The sequence below is a fragment of the Zalophus californianus genome, chromosome 2 (assembly GCF_009762305.2).
Source record: "Zalophus californianus isolate mZalCal1 chromosome 2, mZalCal1.pri.v2, whole genome shotgun sequence".
Classification (NCBI taxonomy): Eukaryota; Metazoa; Chordata; class Mammalia; order Carnivora; family Otariidae; genus Zalophus; species Zalophus californianus.
The window spans coordinates 130,468,497-130,488,512 of record NC_045596.1 but is presented as its reverse complement, the minus strand read 5'-3'; the positions used below and the strand labels follow the sequence as shown (position 1 = coordinate 130,488,512).

At 38.2% G+C, this 20,016-nt stretch overlaps 1 protein-coding gene across 4 annotated transcripts in view; it reads left to right on the top strand.

The window, feature by feature from the left end:
• The window catches only part of MAP9 (microtubule associated protein 9), a 30,607-nt gene that overhangs the window by 5,808 nt on the left and 4,783 nt on the right, over positions 1-20,016 (top strand). For all 4 annotated transcript variants that reach the window (XR_003520951.1, XM_027599829.2, XM_027599828.2 and 1 more), the window contains 9 exons: positions 3,776-3,993; positions 6,647-6,740; positions 8,294-8,532; positions 10,189-10,259; positions 11,279-11,447; positions 12,590-12,679; positions 14,098-14,259; positions 14,392-14,537; positions 14,709-14,841. Coding sequence is in view for 3 of the 4 variants with exons in the window: in XM_027599829.2 (XP_027455630.1) it covers positions 3,776-3,993; positions 6,647-6,740; positions 8,294-8,532; positions 10,189-10,259; positions 11,279-11,447; positions 12,590-12,679; positions 14,098-14,259; positions 14,392-14,537; positions 14,709-14,841 (1,322 nt within the window). In the remaining variant the exon portion in view is untranslated. The remainder of the gene's footprint in view (positions 1-3,775; positions 3,994-6,646; positions 6,741-8,293; positions 8,533-10,188; positions 10,260-11,278; positions 11,448-12,589; positions 12,680-14,097; positions 14,260-14,391; positions 14,538-14,708; positions 14,842-20,016) is intronic.

The following is a 20,016-nucleotide window of genomic DNA, read 5'->3' as shown; positions in this document are numbered from 1 at the left end:
GGCATATACAGTTCAGTAAGTATTTTAATGTATAAATGAATAAGTGAGTGATTCATTGATGAAAGAAAGAGTGTGGCTCACAAGCTAAGTTTTATCCTTTTCTAAATTTTTAGACTTTTTCTTATAAAGTTTGGAACTTAATGTTTTTAATGTGGTAACACATTGCAGAGTAGCAATTAATGCCTTATAAAAATATTGGAACCTGAAAGTTTCCTTTGTTCTTGCTTGTCTTTTGTTAAAAGTGCAATAACTAGACTCTTTCACTTTATTGAGTAACTGTCACATGGGGAGTGATTGCAGAAAGTAATTTTCACAGGGTATTTTGCTTTTATTTTAACATTAAAATGACTAAAGTCATGAACTTTGGAGAAAGGATGCTCTTGCTTTAATCCCACAAACTAGAGTTTATGACCATGGGCACACAACCTCTTTGTTCCTCATTTTGTCTGTAAGGTAGGCATAATAGTTGAGCCTGCACTAGTGGTTTGAGGCAGTTAAATGAGTTTATATATTTGAAGTGTTTAGAACAATCTGGCATAAATTAAGCACTTTTCTAAATGCTATTATTTTGCATTTGTTCATAAGCAGATCATTTTATTTTTCCATACATGTTTATTATGAATACAGCCTCTTTCACTATGTTACAAGCACTGTGATGATGACCACGAATATGACATTAAAAAGACATGGTACCAGAAAAAAAAGAAAAAAAGACATAGTACCAATCCTCCAAGACTGTCTTAATCCATTTGGGCCACTCTATCAAAGTACCATAGACTGGATGGGTTTTAAACAACAGAAACCTATTTCTCACAGTTCTAGAAGCTAGAAGTCTGAGATCACAGTGCCAGCATAGTCAGGTGAGAGCCCTCTTCCAGGTCTCGGACTTCACATTGTATCTTTACATGGTGAAGGGGCAAGGGAGCTCTCTGGAGGCTCTTTTATAATCCCCTTCATGAAGGTTCCACCCTCATGACCTGATCACCTCCCTACTGCTTGATACCATCGCCTTTGTGGTTAGGATTTCAGCCTAAGAATTGGGGGATACACAAACATTCAGACCATAGCAAAGACTTTGCAGTTTAATGTGAAGGTATATAAAAGGTGTAGTAAGAACACAGGAAAGTAGGCAACTTAATTTACCTGAGGGCATTAGGGAAGGCTTTCGGGAGGAAATGGCAATAATAGTTGAAACTGACAAATAATGGTACCCCTCCCTACTCAGGCGTCTTGGTTGTAAATGACTCAACTCAAACTTCAGTGGAAAGAGGAATTTATCACCTTATTGAGCATGGATGTGAGAAGACCTCTCTTTAGGTGTGATTAAGTTTAGAAACAGTACTTTCATGTCATTTGGATTCTCCACTTCTGTCTTCCCTCCCTGATTCCCAGACCTTCTCACTCTCTCCTCCCACCCTGTCACTGGCCCAGTTACTCCATCCCTTGATCCTATATTCTCGGTCTCCTATATTTTGGACCTATATTGGTCTGTTTGTCTCAGACATCCCTTCACTTGGCAGGAGTAGTCCCCAGATGATATCCTTCCAGCTTCATGACCTTAAAGGCATATCCTCCAACTCTAAATAGAAAAATATGGACCTGACCGCCTGCTGTGGACAGGGGAGAAGTTTCTGTGATAAGCTGGGATGGTATGCATTGTGGGCCCTCCCTTCTCATTGAGGTATGGAGGAGATCTTTGTTCACCCACTAGAATTATAAGGATGGAGAAGAGGAGAAACTACCCTGAAGAAAACAGGAGTGATAAACCAAAATAAACAAAAAACAACAACAAAAAAAACACACACACACAAAAAGCAAAAAACAAAAGAACACAAAGAAAAGAAAGGAAAAGAAAAGTTTACCACAGTTATTAATGTTCACTGAGCACTTACCATGAGTCAGGTACTGTGCTATGCACTTTATTTTCTCACTCAGGTCCCACAGGTGCCTTAGGAATTCTTAACTCATTTTACCAATGGGAAAACTGAGCTTGTGGAGGGTTATATGGTTGTGTAAGGTTACAATGTTAGTAAGTGTCAGAGCCAAGATTCAGATATGAAATACCTGAAATAGGCACACTCATACAGACGGAAGGTAGAATGGTGGTTTCCGGGGGCTGTGAGGGGAGGAAAAGGGGAGCTGCTGTTCAATAGGTGTAAAGTTTCACTTAACGCAAGGTGAATATATTCCAGAGATCTGCTGTACAACACCGATCCTTTAGTTAACAATACCGTATTGTGCGCTTAAAATTTGTTAAGAGGGTAGGTCTGTGGTTAAGTGTTCTTACCACAATTAACAGAAACTGACTCGACACCATCTTTCAGGCATTATACAATATTCTGCTTACACTGAGGCTCAATTGACATGCAAGCATTTGTCAGGAGAAGAGGCAGGAAGCAGACATTCTAGGCGGAGGGATCAGCTTGAGTAGAAGTATGGTACCAGGCGGGGGATTGCGGCAGAGCCGCGAGACCGCAGGGACCCGGCATTTCCAGAGCACAGATTGCAAAGTGGGTGTGCCCGTAGACGAGGCAGCGCCAGCAGCCGGCGAGAAGACCGTAAGACCTCGTATCTTGTTCACAGGCACTTAAGCTCTTACTCCGTAGGGTTGGACGCTGGGGAGCCACTGAGGCATTTTGTGGAGAGGAGCGATGTGATCTGATTTTCATTTTATAAATACCTCTGAGGCAGGAATCTAGGAAAGAGCGGATGAGGAGCTGACGGTGGGGATGCAGAAAGTGGGATAAATGAGAGATGTAGCAAGAAGAATCAGTAGGGTATCCTGACGCGTTGGATATGGGGGGAACAGAGGGAGGAATCCGGGATGGCTTGAACATTTGGCCAGAGTTTAGACCACAGCTAAAATTGGCAATGAAGCATTTATAGCAGTGCCAGCTTGGTATGATGATGGAATCTTCTAGTAGCATTCGTAAGCCCATGTGTAGATAAAGAGGAGGAAGGTGGTGATTATTTCAATTTTGAAGTTTTGTCGGAAGAAAACACTGGTAAACAATGGAGAAATGAATATGCATAACAGGTAAAATTTAGGCAAAATGTTTAGGTAGAAAACTTTCTTATGTTTTGAGGGCTGGAAGTATACCAGTGTTAGACTGTTGTTTTAAACTTGGAAGTAATGGAAATAGTAACTGAGAAATTTTAATAACTCCAGGGAAGTTTTATGGACTCAGAGAACTGCAGCTCATAAATGGAGTTCTTCATTCCTCCGTCCAGGGAGAGCGAGCACTTCTGTCCCCAGTACTCACATCATCCTCATACTTGTAACAGAACTTACCTTTCTCTTGGACTTTCTTTTGTTTCAAACCACCTCCCCTCCCATCCTGTAAAATCCTTGGACAGGGCCATTGTCACTGTCTTGATTAGGAAGTCCGGTAATGTGAGTAATGTGTACAGGGCCTGGCAGCCCTCACTGCAGGTTAATGGATGAGCCCCCCTCCTGTTATAGAGGCAGAAACTGGGGCACAGTTGGTGTTCTGTTTTCTGTTTTTTACTTTTTCTCGAATGCTATGAGAGTTCATAAAATTGAAGAGTTAACTTGTAACAGGTGTCCCAAGGACCAAGTATACTAGTTCCTTCTAGGATGGCAGCTACTTTTAAAAAAGAAAATTGGATTAGGGACTGTTGCTTATTTGTGCTTACGGGAGCCCTGTGTAGAGAAGGACTGCCCGGGACAGAGAGCCACGGTGCACAGGCACGGGAGGGAAGTCACGGGCATTGTTTTATATGCCCACGTTAAAACGGTTTGTTTTTTCAACAGAAAGCAGCAGTGGCCTCGAAGCAAACAACCCCTTTAAGCCTTCACCTCGGCCCCGGGGCATGTTGAAGAAACACAGCCCTGGGGACGTGAAAGATGGGCTAGGAGAAGATAAGACAACTGCCCTCCATGAACAATTGGAGGCACACTCTGCACTGCCCCCCCTTCCAAAGCTACTAGAAGCTGAGAAAAAATCCTTCTCCGGAAACCTGGATCCTGAGGTTAGCACTACTGTTGAACCGCTGAATTGTGCTCAACTGAGGTCTTTGCGCCTGATTATGGAAAAGAGAATATTTGTGTACCTGTGTGTGTGCACGTGTGCATGTGTGTTTATGTGTGTGTTGTACATGTTTTCTTCAGCAATTGATAGGGAAATAATCTAAAGAGGTTTTTTTTTTGTTTTTTTTTAAGATTTTATTTATTTATTTGACAGAGAGAGAGCACAAACAGGGGGAGAGGCGGAGGGAGAAGCAGGCTTCCCGCTGAGCAGGGAGCCTGATGCCGGGCTCCATCCCAGGACCCTGGGATCACGACCTGAGCCGAAGGCAGACGCTTAATGACTGAGCCACCCAGGTGCCCCTAAAGAGTTTTTTTTTAATATACAATATTCCATTGAGTCTAAAACTTCACCTACTCTAAGATATGGCAAAGATGTAGCATTATTTTATGTACTGCTAAGAAAGAAGAAAAACTCTGCCAATTAATCTATAATACACCAGTATTATAAAATGCATCATCTGATTTCAGAGAAAGTAAAATGTGAAAAAAATGTGTTGCCCTTTTGAATCGAGGCGATACTGCCTATCTTTCATCATAAGAATTTATAGTTTTATTCACATATCTTTGAGTTATATAATCTATGGCTAAGGACAATATAGCCAGTGTCATTTTATTCACTTGGTTTTATTCACTCAACAAAGGTATATTGGATGATCATGACACTGTCCTGTATTTGGGGGGATCTGCCAGAATGGGAGTAAATGTGACTCTTCAGGATTTCATCAGAGAGTTTTCTGTGTATTGTTATGGGGAGGGGGAACGCTTGGCCCCTTCTCTTAAGCCGACTGAACCACTCAGGCACCCTAGGTGGGTTTTTAAAAAATATTTATTCCGCTTGGATTTCGTTGAGCTTTCAGGATCTATAAACTGATAATTTCTATGAAAAGGAAGTTTTAAGATATTTTTCCTGCCCTAGTTTTCTTTTCTCTCCTTCTAGGACTGAAATCTTTGATGTCTCACCTGATCTCTAAAATTCTGTTCATGTTTCTTCAGTCTTTATTCCCTTTGTTTTTCAGATTGAATAATTTGTATTGCTCTGTCATCAAGTTCACTGCCCTGTTCTGCCATCCCCTATCTGCTGTGGTCTATCCAGCAAATTTCTTATTTCAGTATTGTAGTTTCCAACTCTATAATGTCCATTGGGTTTTTGGGGTTTTTTTTTTTGTATTTTTCATATCTTTAAGATCCCATCTGTGTCAGCTTCCATGCATGCGTTTCCTTTAAGTGCTTGAACATATTTATAATACCTACTTTAAAGTCCTTGTTTACCAATTGCAACATCTGGGTCATCTCTAGGTTGGCTCCTGAGGACTGTTTTTGGGGTTTTGGGGTTTGTTTGGTTTTTTTATGAGTATGCACCACCATTTTCCATTTCTTCACCATTTAGTAACTTTTTGATTGAATACAGGATATTATGAACGATATGTTATAGAGATTCTCGATTCTGTTATGTTCCTCTGAATATGTATTTTAGTATACAGATATTGTGGCTGGACTCAAACTCCCAACTCTGTCTCCCTTGCCATGGGTATCAACAGAAATCTGTGCTTAGTTCTTTCAGTTTCTAATTGCTATAATTTCACAGGATCTTTTCTGATGTCTTTTCTATGCCATGCATAGATGAGCAAAGGGTTTTGGGTGAGTTTAATATGCAAATTTGGGGGTTCATGCCCACTACAGCTCTTCCTCAAACTTACTGGCTGATCTTCTCGTCCTAAACTCTTATCTCGTGCTCCCTTAAGCTAGTCCAGTAAGGCTGTAACTTTGTACCACTTGAACTGCACAGATGGGTGAATGCATTCAGGCAGAAAGCTACTAATTTGCCAGTCTCCTCTGCAAAGCTTTGTCTCTCAAGGTAGAGTCCTGTGTTTCAGCCCTTTTGCCGTCTTCCGAGATGGTTTCTATTTATTGCTTTTGACAAATAATTGTCTTTGTACTATAAAATATTGTGGAAATGAAAAATAGCATTTATTGTTGATTCAACAAAGCCAAACTTCTTACATTATGATACCATCAACTTTAGGCTAGATTACTCTTCTCTAAAGAGATGTTTAGTTCAGGTACACAAATATAATTATTTCATTTCAGATATAATTTTCAGAATTTTAAGGAAAACTCAAGTGCATGAAATCTGTACTTTTTCTATCTAAATATTTGGTAGTAGCTGTCTACTTGGTTTTATAAATTGCTTTCATTTGGACGAATAATAATATTTGACACCAAAGGTTTTTGCCTACTGTCTCCTTTATGCTTTCTTAGAAATAAGAATTAGAGAAAAAGATATCAAATCTTTGGCTCAAATATTTATGAGATTTGATTTGAGAGCAAGAATTTTGAAAATCACTGAAAACAAATATCGAGATGCCAGTTCAAGAACTAGAATAGCTACTTTAGTGACCCCTTTTATCCAAGACACCAAGGTTTGAACGTAAAGCATGTTAGCCTCCATAGGCTTAATGCTTTGGTGTTTCAGCAGCAAACTCCTAATAATGATGATTTCAGAGTTCTAAAATTGTCTTAATAATGCTGTTGCCCTACCACAAATCTTAAGAACTAAACCTACATAGTAAATCCTTTTTTTTTTTTTTTAAACAGGATCCATGTCTGACAAGTTTATCATCATCATCCCTTAAAGAAAGTCTTGAAGATTCCTTTTCACCAGGATCTGGGGGTAAAGCATCCATAAAAGGTGGTTATATCAAAATATTACAGCTTAGTTTATGTGTGAACTCTACATTGCTTAGAATCCTATTTGTAAAAGAAAGAATACATGGTTATAGGAATGACAGGTTTGTATTTGCCTCAGTTTTAATCCCAACTGTGCTATTTACTAACCATGTGATTTTAGATGGAGAACTAGACACAGTTCCAAGAGCAAAGTAACTATTCTCTCTGGCCCTGTATACTGATTTTTTAAAATGGGGATCATAAGAGCAACCTACCCCACACAGTGGCTGTGAGAACTAAATGAGTTAACGATACATGTAAAGCACTGAGAACAGTGCCACAGTAAGCACGCAGTAAGTGTGAGGGGTGAGTTGTCAATGTATTTCTTTCCTTAGTCCTAGGACTTGTAGCTTAATGAGATCTATAAACTGATAATTTAGAGCTAAAAGGCATCGCTGTTTCTAGGACCGAGATGTGTAAAATTTATTAACTGCTTACTGTGTAGCATAATATTTGTCATTTTACAGATGAGAAAAACTGAAATGCAAAGATAGTGGGAAACATACCCAAGGTCAGTGATGGAGCCATGATTTGAATCTTTGGCTCCACAGTCCTTGTTCTTTTTACTGAACGCATTGATTAGCAGCTCTAAAGAATCCATTAATGATACTTGGGAGGCATGAGTGCTCGCCAAGTGAAAATGTCTAACTCTAATTACAAAATTATTGTAAATTCCGCTTACTTCAAAACAAGTTTCAAAAATGGCTGTAATGGAAGCGGCAGAATTAAGACTTCGGCAATAAAGATACAAGGTTGGCCAGTAGGTGGCTCTTAGTAGAACTGAAATTTGGTGAGGACTGATTACTTTCTGTCGAACATTCCAAAGTGGGGTAGAGAGAATAATGGAAGCAGTTCTGTGATAGCAAAACTGAATCTTCTCATGCCAGAGCCTGAGACTGTCCCTTGGAGCCTGAAAGGGAAGAGCAATAGGCCCACCTTTAATGCCTGTTACTAAAGGCAGGTATCAGAAGCAACACTGCATCTTAGCAGGAATAAAACTGCCTAGAGGATGCTTTATCCTGTGTGATGACTCTTCTCACGCTGCATGAATTCTTGGTTCTCCTGCACCTCTACGGGTTTACAACTGTACTGCTTGTGCCTATGGTAACAGAGAGATGTGTGCCTCCTGCTTATACAGCCTCTCGTTCCAGCGAAGAAACACAGGCTTTGAATAGAACAGATATGGCCGTCCTACTTACTTGGTTTATCGGCAGCAGGAGCTTTTGGTGTGTCTTTATTTAGGGTAGTTATTCCATTCTCTTTACTAATATGATGTTTTTTTTTTCCTAAGTATTAGGTATGTCAAATGTTTTAGGAGATTGAGTAGCCATTTTCTCTTTCGTAGATCACTTTGGAGAAAAGTTTATTCAAGTTGAATATAATAGCTCTCCTTGTATTTTATTCCGCAAGACAAAGAGATTATAAACAATCCTCATTTAGTAGAAAGCGAATGAATCTCTTATCTACCGTATTAGTTCAGAAGAGTTTTAGTTTTGTGACTCTGTCTCAAAATAGATCAGAATGAAGAACTCCCTGAAAACCACATGAAATCAAATGAAAATGAAGAGAATTCATTTTTGATAGACTTTGTTACTACTCCAATTGAGAAATCCCAGGAAAGTCACGTGATTACTAATGACCTTGAAGAAGAGAAGGAGAAAGCTGAACTGATTATGAATGACTTAACAGTTGATCCACCACTATTGAAATCTCAGAGTATCTTAATATCTACTGACGCAACTGAATCTTCAAAGGTATTTGTATGAAATTATACCTTTTATACTACAGCTTAAAACTCAAAATAGACTTTTTAAGTATTTTATCTGCCTCATTATGTACTTCTGAATCGTCTGTGGAAAACTCATCTTTTGATAATAGTATATTGTTGGGTAGACAACAGAATCAGTAGAGTTTTACTTCAGGGAAGGTTTACAGTGAATATAAGTCAGTATTTCTTTAAAAATTATCAAAGGTATATGATCATAATATACTCTTAAATACCTCAGAATTACAAACTCTTTAAGTGGGTAAGTTTCTATAGGTCTTCATGTTAAAAAATGCAGCTATCTGGAACAATTTCTGAGGCTTTGAATTAGTGGAAGTTACTCCTTTAGATATCATTTTTAAACATTTTACAAATTTTAAGGAAACGCTTTAAGAAATGTTTATCAACATCTTGCTTGTTTAAATGGATGGACAAGATTATTATCAGAAACTTTATTATTATTATTATTATTATTATTATTATTATAACCTTGAGAGCCACAGTTTCGGTGTGTAGGATTACTTGTCACCTAGCTATAATGTACCAGAATACTATATTTTTAAGATTTATGGTGTAGCATTTTTAGTTTTTATTTCTCTTGAATTTAGTCTTTATTCCTTATAGCTGTAGTTAGCTGGTGGCTATGTATACTTACTATTGGGAAAGGTAACAGTGCTAGTTTGAAAACCTGTGGTTGAATAGGACTTGTATAATACAGAATATCAGTGCTTTGTATTAAAATTTATGGAGAAGGTTCATTAAACCATGTTCCAGGTATATTGTTCCTAACCACTTTATTTAGGAAAAGTCACTCATGCCAAGTTAGTAATGTGCTTACGTCTGTGGTCTCACTTCAATGCTAGCACCTGTCTGTCTGTGTAAAGTAAAGAAGTTACTCCATAAAAAGAAAAAGGGTATTCTGGAACTTACAGACAGGATCCTAGAAATGTCTGATAAAGGCAGTTCTAAATAAAAACAGGCAATTTCTGTATAACAAGTAAGATCGTAACATTTCTTTTGATTGAATCCTTGGCTTTATCCTTACTCCCTCCTGCAGGACCTTCCTCAAGTCTGAATCACATCACTCCCTTGCTAAAGTCTCTTGGTTGGATTGTCCTCAGAAGAATAAAATGCAAACACCTTCCCGCATCCTCAGGACCTCACGCTATTCTTCTCTGACCATATTCATCCACTCTCGCTGCCATTCACTGTGCTTCAGCGTCTTTCACCTTTTTCTGTTTCCCAAAATCATCACGCTCTTTCCCTTCTCAGGCTCTTAGCACTCACTGCTTCTTTCTTTCCTTCCACAGACCTCCCTTCATGTGGCCCCTTTCTTCCCATCTTTGTCTTAGCACTGCTGTCAAGACCTCGGGGAGGCCTTCCCTGGTCACTGTCATGAACGTAACCCCTCACCCTAGTCATTGTCACTGGACCCTAGTTTATCTCCGTCGTGACTCACTTTCGATTTTGTGTTTCATGTCCGTCACCCCTCTCTAAAATGTAGTGTCCTTACGAGTTTCCAGAGGCTGCTGTACTTGAACATAGTAGATGCTTTAAGAACATTGATTTCCTGGCAGTTTGGCCTCTAAGCCTAACTGTGATAATTATGGTGAGTGATCCATCTATGGTATTTTCTCTTTAATAGAAAACCATTGAAGACAGAAATATGAAGAATAAAAAGTCAACCAATAATAGAGCATCCAGTGCATCTGGCAGGTAATAAAGCTATCCTTATCTGAGTGTACGTTCCAATAAAGCTAGTTTTAATTCAACTTCTGTAAAGTGAATTTCCTTTGGTATTATCTGACTTTCTTTAAATTCTCATCTCATGAATTGAATGAAGTCGTTACTTCATGATAAAACTCCTCAGTTGATCATACTCCTTTATGAAAAGGAGTTGATTAGGGGTTCTCTGTACTCTACATGGTTCCTGGGATAGAGTTGCTTTCCTGTTTTTCCTCAGACAGTACATACACAGTAATAGAGCTGAAGTCCAGCTTTATACTTCTCTATTAAGTACCTTTGTCTCACACATGGAAACTGTACGTAAAACCTTGAGGTTCTAAGGACTAAGTTGGTTTATTGAAATGATAAGACTCTGTATTCCTTCATTCACACTGAGGATAATGAATGCCTAACTCATAAATGCTACTCAGAACCTTCTCAGTCTTTTAAGTTACCATAAATCAAATAAAACAAGCGTCAGCAAACTTTAACTGTCAATTGCCAGTTAGTACATGTCTTAGACTTTGTAGGCCGTACAGTCGCTGTTGTAACTAGTCAGTTCTGCTGGCGCATCCGGGGAACAGCTATGGTGCAGAAACTCACGAAATAAATAAACTGCATAAAACCAGATCGCGAGCCATATTTTCCTGCCAACCCCTGAAATAGAGGTTGTTATTCTAACTTTATATTTAGAGTTGTTTTTTGTAACAAAATGATACAAGAGATTTAAAATCTGCTTTCTTAATATTATTTTTTCCATGTAACTTGAGATGTAGTCCATTTTTCTTAAAAATGTTCTAATTATAAATATCTTGAAAGAGCAATCAGTTTGAAGCTCTTAGTAGACTAAGAAAAACTATCATTTTCCTTTTTTATCATCACTTTCAAAGTACTTATAATTTATTAATTTACAATATAATTTAAAATATAGTAATTGCAAATTCTAATGAATTTTTCTTCTACCAAGTGCAACTGTAATATTTTATGTTGATTTATTTGGATCTTTTCAGGTTAATGACCTCTGAGTTTTTAAAGAAACCTAGTTCTATAAGGAGACCTCCATCGACAACTACCTCTTCTCACTATTTAGGGACTTTGAAAGTCTTGGACCAAAAGCCTTCACAGAAACAGAATGTAGAACCTGAAAGAGCAGACAGCATAAGGGCAGCTGTTTACCAGGTAAAAAGGAAAACATTTAACAAAAAATGAAGAACTGATCATGTAATAAGGTTACCTGTTTATCAAGGAATAAAATGACCCTGTCAAAAATAGTGGCTTAATACTTAATTTATTGGGAGAGATGTTCTTTTATAATACCTCAGCAACCCAAAGGTTTTTTTTTTATTAAATTTTTTCCTTCCAAGCTTTGCTTAACTGATTCATGGTTGTTTAAGAGAATACTCCATAGCAACTTATGAAAATACGATAAAAGCAAAAATACTGTTAAGGTCTATATATGTTTTTATACTTTTTCTCCTTAAAATGTATATTGTTAAGAACAAAAAGAGTTTTAATTTTTTCCTGAGACTTTGCATTAAGCTTACACAGAAAAAGACTTTCCTGATTTTTTCACAGTTCCAAAAGAGGTCCTTTTTTTTCTGTCTTGTTTGTTATACAAAATAGTACCTTTTAGAAAATTGTACTTGTAAATTTCGGAGAAAAGTGTTAAATTATGTAGCCATTATATTCAATCTTTGAAGTCTGTTGTTATATTTTCCTAACTCATGCTCATCTTTATATATTAGAATATTATCAGAAAAAGAAAAATGATACTAGTTTATATAGAACTTCTAAATTTTGTGTTTTGCTCTTTTAAAATTTCTCAGGTGCCTCACTGGCTCAGTTGGTTAGGTGTCTGCCTTCAGCTCAGCTCATGATCTCAGAGTCCTGGGATCGAGCCCCACATCGGGCTCCCTACTCAGTGGGGAGTCTGCTTCTTCTTCTTCCTCTGCCCCTCTCCCCTGCTCCTGCTCTCTCTCTCAAATAAATAAATAAAATCTTAAAATAAAATAAAATTTCTGTCAAGTATTTCAGAAATGGATAAGAATTCTGATTCATTTGGGAAACAATATTACATAGTTGTTTTTTTTTTTTTTTAAGATGTTATTTATTTATTTTTTCGAGGGAGAGTGAAAGAGAGAGAGACATCCTGAGTGTGGGGAGGGGCAGAGGGAGAAGCAGACTCCCCACTGAGCAGGGAGCCTGATACAGGACTGGATCCCAGGACCCTGGGATCATGACCTGAGCTGAAGGCAGACACTTAACCGAATGAGCCACCCAGGCACCCTGAATATTACATAATGTTTTTCTTGTTTTCACAGGAGTGGTTAGAAAAGAAAAATGTGTATTTACATGAAATGCACAGAATTAAACGGATCGAAAGTGAAAACTTAAGAATCCAAAATGAACAGGTATTCTGAAATATAGAAATGGAAAATATTCTGGGTTTTTAAGTCAGTAAAATATCTCTGGGTAACATTTCTAAATCCACTCTTTTTTTTAAATGGCAAAATAACATGTATATAAAAGAATTGATCACTGATTTTCTCTGGTACTTCACACATTTTTAGTTTGTTATAAATAAGCCATCTTACATAAAAACAGATGCTCAGAGATTTCTGGTTTTATATGTGTGGAATAGATTTGACACGACTGATTAGGAACTTATTACTTGTGACCTCCTATTCACTCTTTCTTTACTTTTCACTGTTAAAAATTGACTTCAGTCTTACAGCTTAGCCAAGAACGTAAAGGGTCATCAGGTAGGAACCTCCAGTTTTCCTCTTCCCCACCTTGAATTTTATATGTATCCTTAAGACCAGCTCTCACCTGGGCTCTTGACCCGTATCCTTCCCACTCACTGGAGCTGACTCGTTTCAGTCGGGCCCGTACCTCGGTCTCTACCTCTGACTCCTGCCTGGGGGCCCACAACAGGCTTAGTTCCCTCCCAACTTCTAAACTAGAAGCCCTTCCCTGTGCCGCCGAGTACTAAATGGATTTAGAAGGAACCCCGGGTCCCCAGTGCCCGGGACTGCATGGAGCAGCCGTGTGTGGGTGCGCCTGCGTCCCCATCAGCACCTCTGTGGCCTTAGACGGCTGTGCTCAGTGCCCGACGCCTTCTCGTGTCCCGTTCGCACCTCGCTGAGGTGGCTTGTACCTTTACTTCTAAAGCATGTTTTCTCTTTATAAGCCTTCATGTCATTTAGCGTTAAGCAATAAGGCAAAGAATACTATGGGATTGGGTGGCGGTAAGTCAAGTAATAACATTCTTACCGAATCCTCACCTACATCTTTTCGGGTCTGGCACCCAGTTTCAACATTCGGGCTGTGTTTATTTTGTAACAGTTTTATGCTTTGATGTCAGTCCAAACTCAGGTTCAAAGCAAAGATCGGGGCTTCCTGCATGACTTGGCAGGTTGACCTCACTCTGACTTACTTTATAAGCCTGGAACTTTCCTCATCTTTTTCTTGTAATGGAAGGTTTTATTATGAGCATTTTGCAGTAGCACTCAGACTATTATAGTTTATTTTGATAACATTTGTTTAGTACGCTTCCAAAAGAGTTCTTTCCCATGAATAGCAGATCAATATCTGATAAATGATTTTAGAAAAGGACCTTTTAAGCTGCAATGAATAATTCTGATAGCATTTTTTTTCTAAATCCTTTTGGTCCCAGCCATTCTAAATAAGTTACCTGCTTTGAAAAACAATGTCCAGAAATGATGACTATGAAGGGAATTCAACACAATCTGTATGTGTGTGTCTGTATCTACCGCTGTCTGTCCATCTGTTTATACACACATGTCCGTCTCTTATTTTTTTGAAATAGAAAAGAGCTTCTAAGAGAGAAGAAGCGTTAGCATCCTTTGAGGCCTGGAAGGCTATGAAAGAAAAGGAAGCAAAGAAAATAGCTGCCCAAAAAAGGCTTGAGGCAAAAAACAAGAAGAGAACGGAGGAAGAAAATGCCGTGAGAAAGGGAGAAGCGCTGCAGGTACTCAGTGGCTTGGCGTCCCTGCCTGCATCATGTCGCCTTCTCTGACTACTGTAGATTAGTGAGGAGCTGTGGCTCTTCTCCTGTGATCACTTTCACAGTTAACAAGAAAATCGTTGTGAACTTTTTCAGGCCTTTGAACGATGGAAGGAGAAAAAGGTGGAATATCTTAGAGAGAAAAATAAGAAGGAGAGAGAATATGAAAGAGCAAAGAAGCAGAAAGAGGAGGAAACGATTGCTGAGAAAAGGAAAGATAACCTGACAGCCGTTGAGAAATGGTAATCCCAAAGGATAGATTTCAAGTGAATAACGCTTTAGGCTCTTAAAAAGATTATTTGCTTGAAACTTACTAACGCATTGCCATCTCATTATGGCAAGGATATATTAGGGAATCTTTATTATTATATCCTGCCCGTTAACCGTCCAGTGTTCTCTACTATCCTACATAGGAATGAAAAGAAGGATGCTTTTTTCAAAGAAAAGGAGAAAGAGAAAATAAATGAGAAAAGAAGAGAAGAACTGAAAAGAGCAGAGAAAAAAGATAAAGATAAGCAAGCCATTGATGAATATGAAAAATGGCTGGTAGGTATTGTCCGTTAATGGTCTTGTGTCTTGTGAATGTACTTTACTCTTGACTTTTCCATCCGTTTCCATCCAGTTCTCTTTGTCTCTGCCTACTGACCATTTTTACCTGATGCTGCCCTGTGGAATCCATTCTCTCCCCATGTCTGTCATATTGTCTTTGATTTACTCATTTCTGTTGACTCTTCTACTATTCCCTCAAGCACTCAGACTTAAAACTTCAGGCATAATGTTCTTCCTTATCTGCATCCCGACATGCAGTCACTTACCAATCACGCCTGTTCTTGCTTTGCAACGACTCTTACGTCTAAAATCATGGAGAGCTGACAAGCGCACTGCTTGACGGTATGCCAGACTATTTTAGATGGGACTTGTCACGACACATAGTAATACTGAACTGAATAGTGAGATAGTTATTCCATTTTTTAAGTTCTCGTTTGCTCTTTCTAATGACCCCAAGGAGAAGGTTTCGTTTTGGTGTTGTTTAGCGAAAGAAAGTTTGGGAGGAAAATGTCTAGCTGGACTTAACATTATTTTGTTTTTTATATTTTTTGTTTGTTTAAATGTACCTATGCTTATAGTATTTTTCATTGATGTTAAGCAAAATACTGGTTTCTCTTAAAGTATCATTATAAATATGCATGTTTATCATTTTTTGACCAAGTAAGGCATTCATATGAATAAGTACTTTATACATGAGGAGGTGACACATTCATATGAGTGGTTAGCACATCCCATGTTGCAGCAATCAAAACATGTAAAATTGCTCCACTGGGTTTAGGATCCAGTTGAGTTTCTTTCCAGTAGGAATTCTTGTCAAACCTATTTTGAATTCACATCAATCTGCTAGTTAAAAATACTGTCCAGCATATTTTTTTTTTTAAAGATTTTATTTATTTATTTGACAGAGAAAGACACAGCGAGAGGGGAACACAAGCAGGGGGAGTTGGGAGAGGGAGAAGCAGGCTTCCCGCCAAGCAGGGAGCCCGATGTGGGGCTCATTCCCAGGACCCTGAGATCAATACCCGAGCCAAAGGCAGACGCTCAACCAACTGAGCCACCCAGGCGCCCCTGTCCAGGGTATTCTGTGGTTGTATTTCTCTGGTTAGGACTGAACTTGAGCAGCCTTTCATTTGTATAAGGGTCATTTGTAATTTTGTTTGTCAATTGTTAATTCACAGACTTTGCACATTTTTCTCTTGGTCTTTTTCTTGATTTTTAGAAGTTTGTTTATATACCAGGGAAATTAGCCTATCATTTCTGGTAGGAGTTACAACTACTTTTTTCCCATTGCTTTGTTGGTCTCTCAACTTTGCATATAGTACTTTATGCCATGAAAAATGTTATTTTATTTTCTGGTGTCAAATTTATCAGTCTTTTGGGTTCTGATTTTCAAGCGTAGTTGAAAAAAACTTTCTTTATAACTCGAGGTTAAATGAAATGCTCCCATTTTCCTTCTAGTAACATTATGACTCAATATCTTCACATTTTAACATTTGATCAGCTTGTAATTTACCTTGATAAAACTGAGATACATGATTTGGACTTTATTTTTTCCAAACTCATCTCCTATGAAATAGCCTATCTTTTACCCATTGATTTGAGGTACTGCCTTTGTTATATGATACCTTCCCAGATTTTAGGGTCTGTTTCTTGACTTTCTGTTCTGTGGTCAATCTCAAATCTCATGGTACATATTCCAGTACCATACTGTTTCATTATCAGGGCTTTATATGTTTTCATATCTGTTTTGGTTAATCTTTCTTCATAGCTCTTATTTCAAAGTATTTCTGACTGTTACTGTTTACTTTTTCACATCAACTTTAGAACCAGTAGTAGCTAGAGAGGCATGCAGGACACAAAGCAGACTATTTAAGATAGGATAAAAACATGGAGCACTTAGGAATAAACTTAAGAAATGTGCAAGACCACTAGGAAGAAAATTTTAGAGCACTTCCGCAGGACCCAAATGAAGACTTGAGAACATGGATCAAAACTGCTCTTGGATAGAAACACTCAGTCTTATAATGATGTTATAGATGTCAGTGCTCCCTGAAGTAATTTACAAATTTAATGTAATCCTAATAAAAATACCAACAGAAGGACTTTAACAAGGTTCTTCTGATTATTCCAGATAGCCTTATTGATCATCTTAATTAATATTAAGGTTGATAATTAATTGCTTATTTCCTATTCTGACTTTCTTAGCCCCTACTAGTAAGAGCAAACTTGTTTCATGTTTCCCTCTCTCCCCCCATGTTAAATGGAATGGACAAAAAGGGGTTTGTTCAGTCAGTTTCTGTGGACACAGCCTAGTCATTGCTTTTCTGCTCCCTAGTTGGAGGGTCTGCCTCTCTCATATATAAAATGATTAACAGTGACCCAATTACAGTTTTTTGGGTTTTGGGGGGGGGTTTGTTTTGTTTTTCTCAGTTAGGATTCTGAAAGGAGATTCGCTCTTTGCTTCAGTAGGAGTAGCAAGCATGGAGCAAAATGTTAAGACAGAAAAAAGGAATTTCATTTCTCTCTTCATTCCTTTTGTTGTATGTAAATAATTGTATGCTGATGGAAACCTTGCATTATGGTATTCTTGTGACACCTCTCAATTCCATACATATGCTGGTGAAAGAATCATAGACACCTCATAATTTACCAAAATGCTGCCCCTCCCAAGCCATCCAGCCCGCAGAGGCAACATTGTCTAAGGGTTCCTGGATACTGTTGCTCTTTGAGAAAATCACCAATATAAGGAAACCACCAAACTTTATAGTGTTAGCAGAGACTTGGAGAAATGAAGAGACAATCTGAGCTGCAGGATGAAAAGAGCAAGTATTACTAACATTTCAAGCATTCCAGGATTAATGTTTAAATTTCATAGTAATCCCCACATAGTCATTTCTTTGAAGGGAGTGTGTGCAGGGAAACAAAATGGTTCTAAAATTCATCCGGTATAATAAAAATGTGAGAATATGGATGATAATATTTTCAAAATAAGATGAAGTGTAGGACTGTTTCCGTCAAGCAGTAAAATATAAATTTACCATTCCACTGTCCCATGAACCAGCATTCTTCTCTCCTGGATTATTCCCATCACTTTCCAAGATGTATAATTCTTAATTCTTAATTCCTCATTTGCCTCCAGATGTGGCTCCACATTTCACTGCTCTTTTTTTTTAATAGCTAAACTTCTACAAAGTTTCATTTACACTTCTTGGTTCTCCGTACCCCTTTTACCCTCAGCACACTCCGGGCTTGTCTCTTTCACCATCACTCTACTGAAACTACGCTTGGAAAGTTAGTTTTGCCAAACCATCTAGCCATCCAGTTGTGTTGTTTTCTGCTGCATTCCCCAGACCTCTCAAAACATTCTGCGTGGTCGCTTTCCCCTTCTGGGGAAAGGAATTGTTTTCTTCCCTGTTTTCTTCCCTGGCTGCCCTGCTCCCCTGGTGTTTCTCATTTCTCTGCCTTCCTCCGCAGTGGCACTGTTGACTTCTCTTCTCTTAACCTGTGTTCCAGATGTTACTGTGGCCTGCAGAGCCCACAGCACCTCACTCACCTGCCTTTTTATTCCCATCTGGTACCCCTCCTGTCTTCCGCCCAGTTTGAGTCATGCTGGCTCACGCTGGTTCTCTCGTTTCCTCTCACATCCCATGTGTCTCCCACATGTCGGAGCCCTCACACACACTGTTCGCTCTGCTTGGAATGCTCTCTCCTAATGCCTCTCACAAGGGGCTTCTCTTACCCGGCTTGTCTCACTTTGAAGTGACTTTCCCTGAATCCACTTTTCTTTGAACGTAAGTACTCCCTTTTATTCTTTAACAATCACAACAACTTCTTTATATGTTCCATAGAAATTCTCACCATTTGAAATGATCTGTTGTTTATTTAATTGTTTATTAACCATCCGTTTTGAAAATCCCCTGAGGGACAAGGACCGAATCTGTGTGTTTGGATTTTAGAATCACTTTATCCCTGGTCCCCAGTAGGTATACTGCTTGACCCAGTGTAGGATCTCAGTGCTGAACAGTTGAATGAATGAACACAGATCAAAGCAATGTAATACCAGTAAAATAATAGACCCCCCTCAGGATCTCTCAGAACCTGTTACAAGTAAAGATGTGCCATATAATAAAGTGACACAAATTAATAGATGCAAGGATACTATAACTCGGGTTATTTGTGTGATATTTGGGCATGAAATCACTTCAAAGAAACAGCGATAGAAACTTCAAAAGCACCTAAACATTAAATATAAAATGCCAAACAAGAGAAGAACTGAAAGAAAATAAAACACTATCAAGTCTCATGGGGATAAGGTGCTTTTCTAAACCGAGAAGTGCTATAGAAATAACAAAGGAAAACATGAACAGATATTGAATTTAAAATCATTAATGCATTAACATAAAAAGTCAGTGTAGGTGCTGCTTGGAGGGTGGATTCCTACAGCTGCTTTGGAAAATAAATCATTTCCCAGCAAAGTTGAACATACTAATACCCTAGAAAACCAGCAATTTCACTCCTAGGCATATACATGGAGAGAAAATCTTTTAAGTACAAGGAAACAAACAGGGATTTTTATAGTATTGTTCTTACATGGAAAAAAAAAAACCATCATGTTTTCAACAACAACAAAAATAGGTTAACAAATGGTGATAAGTTGACATGCTGGAATTCTATGAATATTTTGTGGAATATCAATGAACTAGAGCTATGATTCACATAGATGGATCTTAGAGATATTAAGATGAATAAAAAAGGAAGTTGCAAAAATATATATAGCATGTTACATCTTACTCTAATAAAAACATGCAAAACAAAATTACTTGTTTTGGGATTAATAACATTTATAATACAAGTATGAAGAGATGCACTGGAATGCTAAGCATCAAACTGAGAGTAATGGTTACCTCAGCGGGGTGGAGAGGAAGCAGTGCGATGAAGGGATGAACACAGAGACCTTCAAAAGTATTAGTTGTTTTTTGTTTTTTTTTTCATAAGGCAGATGGGCACACAGGCTTTGATTACATTACTGTTTAAACAATTGTCTTGGCTGAAATATTTAATTTTTTTTGGCTAAAAAGGACTAAAATTAATGTAGATAAAATATTTGCTTTGCAAAGATAATATTTATCATATGAAATATAAAATTGCCAAACATTAAAAACATTGATACCC